Raw genomic sequence first — 3,873 nt, forward strand, 5'->3', positions numbered from 1 at the left:
TATAAATTAAAAAACAGACAATTATTTATATAATTTTACCAAAAGGGTGTGAATTTAATTTGAGTAAAACACAAATTAAAATAATCATCCGTCTTGGTTTGTTAAAGAAGTCAAAAAACATTCAGACACATAGGCACGAAATGAAACCAAAATCCAACAAAAATAAATAAATTACAATAATTCCGCCACAAATCACGCACCCTTACCAAAATGCGCCAAAGAAAAGATGAAAATAATATATTTATTAATTTCTTATCTTACCTTACATAAAAAAGACAAAATACAAATAATAATAGAAATGATAAAAATTATATAAATATTACACAATCCTAATAAAGCACAATCACTCACTTCACCTACAGAAATTGACACAACAATGGAGGATGACTCAAATGGTGAAGAATACCTATTCAAAATCGTCCTCATAGGTGACTCTGCTGTAGGCAAATCCAACCTCCTTTCACGTTTCGCTCGCAATGAGTTTGATACAAACTCAAAGGCCACAATCGGTGTTGAGTTCCAAACACAGGTTGTAGAAATTGAAGGGAAAGAAGTTAAAGCACAGATCTGGGATACTGCAGGACAAGAACGTTTTAGAGCAGTTACATCTGCTTATTATAGAGGTGCTCTTGGTGCTCTTGTTGTTTATGATATTAGTAGAAAAGGTACTTTTGATGGAATCAAAAGGTGGCTTCAAGAACTTGATAGTAAGTATTACTATTTCTAGTTACACTTCATGTTTTCTTAATTATTACTATTATTAAGACGATGTTGGTCTATTCGTGTAAAGTTGAGTTAGATCTTCAGGATGACCAAAAGGTTAAAGTTTCGATTCCTGTGAGCGACTCTCGTTAGGAGTGACAACCACGCGGTCCGAAAGAGATTAGTTCCTCTTATCTTTGGGGTGATGAGATACTTTTGGTAGTACAAAGAAAAATTCTTAGTAGCAACATCCGAAAGAGATTACTTCTTTACCCAAATGGTTATACCGAAAACAAAAAAATTATTGGTATTTTTATTATCGTGTTGTGATGGTGTCATGATTCATCTATTAGGAGTTTGGACCTATTAAGGGGTTATTGACTAAGGTCCTTGTGTTTAGGATTAACAAGGTGCTTGTGCAAAAGTGATTTTTGAGAAAGCTGAAATTCAGTTTCCTTTTTCTGTTTCTATTTTATATTTAAAACCCTACAAACGTGCAAGTGTCTATGGTGATTGTTTAAATAAAAAATCATCTCTTTTTATAGGGGGAAATGATTTAACAAAATGGGTATTAAGCAAGGTTTTAAACATGGGTTTGTGATAACCGCATCGCATCCGCAATTGAGGTCGTATCGGCTCGATGTTTTGAGCGCCTCCAAAACCACAACTGCTATTTAAAATCTTGGTCCTAAGTCTTTGACTGAGCAATGTGGAGATTTATTTGTTTTTTGCTTACACTTAGTTCCTAAATTTGGTTATTTTAGTAGTCTATGGATTTGCTAAACTCTGTATTAAGTGAGGCTAATGGAAAGAACTAAGTTAAAACTAGCTTTATAAAGATAGGTACTAGCTCATACTCATAATATAATTTAGGTTTGTTATGGTTTTACAGAGTTGTGGGTGTTTGTGGTGGTTTTTTGGAATCATGGCCTTTGACCCTTGTGTTATTGTTGAGGAAATGAATTTGTGGATTTGTTTCTTTTTAGTATTTTTTTTCCTTTGATGGCTTTTTTGCTTGAGGAAAAAGGAGCAAATTTTGTGCTTTTGATGCTTTTTATTGTTTTACAAGGTGGTTGGTGTGGTTTTTTGGATTGAATTAACACTTCACATCTTTTGTTTTGACTGTTGTGTGAGCAATTGCCTTTATGGATGTTTCTTTTAAATTATGTTACTTTGATAAGCTTTTTGTTCGGTAAATTGATTTTATGAGTAAGCTTCTTTTAATTCTTTTATGCTATTTATATTTAGTTTTGATGGGATTTTGTTAAAGGAAAAGGAAACACATATGAAACGATATGGAAGGAGAGAATTAAGGATTGTCATTACAGTCTTGTCTCAATTTGGTAATTGCTTCTTGCTTAGTTGACATGTCTTCCTGTAGTAGCATTTGGAGATTGTTTGGCATTAGATTTTATTCATATTGTGAATTATAAATCAAGATTTCGAGGTTATGAACTGTGGCACATAATCGTTCGAAGCTAAATTCGAAGAGTACCTAAACTGGTTAGTAGTGCTGCACTGCAGCTCATGATGGTAAAATGAAGCTCCAAATCTGCTCTTGGAGATTGATTTGCTTAATATAGAGTGAAAAAAATGCTATCCTTGCAATCTCTATGAATTATGGGGTGGTCTGATGGCAATTCTAAGTTGTCTTAATTTAATTTTCTAGATTTGAAGTCAGATGAATTGGTTTCATGCAAAGTGAAATGATCAAATGAGAGATTTGTATGGTATTGTCATGATTAAATACTGCTACTGTCATTACTGCTGACTGTATTGTAAAGATGAATGCTGTGTGCATGTGTTCCTCTGGAGTAGGTGAACTTGCTAAATAAATTTATCTTCTATGTTCTTAGTTCTGACATTTGTATTGGATTAATATATTTATCAGTCCAGAGCATCAACTTACCATACTATTTTAATTCCGTGGGAAAATCGGGTCTCTGTTGATGGGATGAGTATCCCCTCACCCTATAGATAAGGAACCAATCCCTTTTGGAGTGCGTGACTGCTGCTTGCAACAAGTGTCACTCTCATGAACCAAACATTTGATTATTTGACCTATATGGGGATCTAGTGGGGCCTCACAGTACTAGATCAACACTTTGTTGGTATACTTAGAACTTGAAAGATATAAACTTAAAATTTGTGTAGTTTACCTTTGCCATGGCATCATGACATGGCTTAAGTTCTTATTTTTATTAGAGGTTTACTCTTCATGCAATTTAATTCAAGTAATGTAGACTCTAATTCTTGCATAAATGATCGTGCAGCTCAAAATGATAGCACCTTAGCAAGAATGTTGGTGGGAAATAAATGTGATTTGGAGAACATTAGAGAGGTGAGCATAGAGGAGGGGAAAACTCTTGCAGAAGAAGAAGGCATGTTCTTTATGGAGACATCTGCACTTGATTCTACCAATGTCCAAACAGCTTTTGAGATTGTTATCCGTGAAATTTACAACAATATCAGCCGTAAAGCCTTAAATTCTGATTCTTATAAGGCGGAACTGTCTGTGAATCGAGTAAGCCTGGCTAACGGGGCTGGATCAAAGGAAAGCCGGCTCAGTTCTTGTTGTTCGAGATGATCTTTGTTCTCTGGCTTGGATTTTATACTATTTGGATCTTTCAAGAGTAATTTCTTGTTCTTTACTCAACTATTTTTGTTCCACTTTCATTACTTCTAATGGCTATTATTGCCTACCTTTTCTGTTTCCTTTTCCTTTTCCTCCAAGTTTATGTTCATGGGCCTTATTATCCCCCATTTCTGGTTGAAAAAAAAGGAAGAAAAAATGCTCAAACATTATGTTTATCACTTAAATATCTCTCTTTGTATTTGTTGAAAACTGTAACAAGACTATGGTGATAGAATTTTGGAGTTAGGTTTAAATATTCATAAGGATATGCCAACTGAGTCAATTTATAATGTGCATGCATGCTTGGGAATACTTGGGAGGTTGCAATAGTTTGATTTACCATTTTGACCATTACAACAACCAAACCTTTATCCCATTAGATAGAATCGGCTACTATTTTGAATGTTATTCTTCCCCTCTCCCTCTTTCATTGGAAATTCATTATATTATTTTTTACCTATCCCCACGCTTTGGCAGGGAGCATGACACAATGTGTGGAATATAACCACATATATATATATATATATATATATATA

The 3,873-nt window shown here is 34.1% G+C and overlaps 1 protein-coding gene across 1 annotated transcript; it reads left to right on the top strand.

The window, feature by feature from the left end:
* Positions 1 to 327: 327 nt before the first annotated feature.
* LOC109340756 (ras-related protein RABA5b-like) lies at positions 328 to 3,597 on the top strand. Its single transcript, XM_019578487.1, has 2 exons — positions 328 to 707; positions 2,976 to 3,597. The coding sequence occupies exons 1-2, from the start codon at positions 377 to 379 to the stop codon at positions 3,287 to 3,289; spliced, it is 645 nt and encodes a 214-aa protein (XP_019434032.1). The 5' UTR covers positions 328 to 376; the 3' UTR covers positions 3,290 to 3,597.
* Positions 3,598 to 3,873: the final 276 nt, after the last annotated feature.

This window comes from Lupinus angustifolius, unplaced genomic scaffold (genome assembly GCF_001865875.1).
Source record: "Lupinus angustifolius cultivar Tanjil unplaced genomic scaffold, LupAngTanjil_v1.0 Scaffold_243_25, whole genome shotgun sequence".
Lineage (NCBI taxonomy): Eukaryota > Viridiplantae > Streptophyta > Magnoliopsida > Fabales > Fabaceae > Lupinus > Lupinus angustifolius.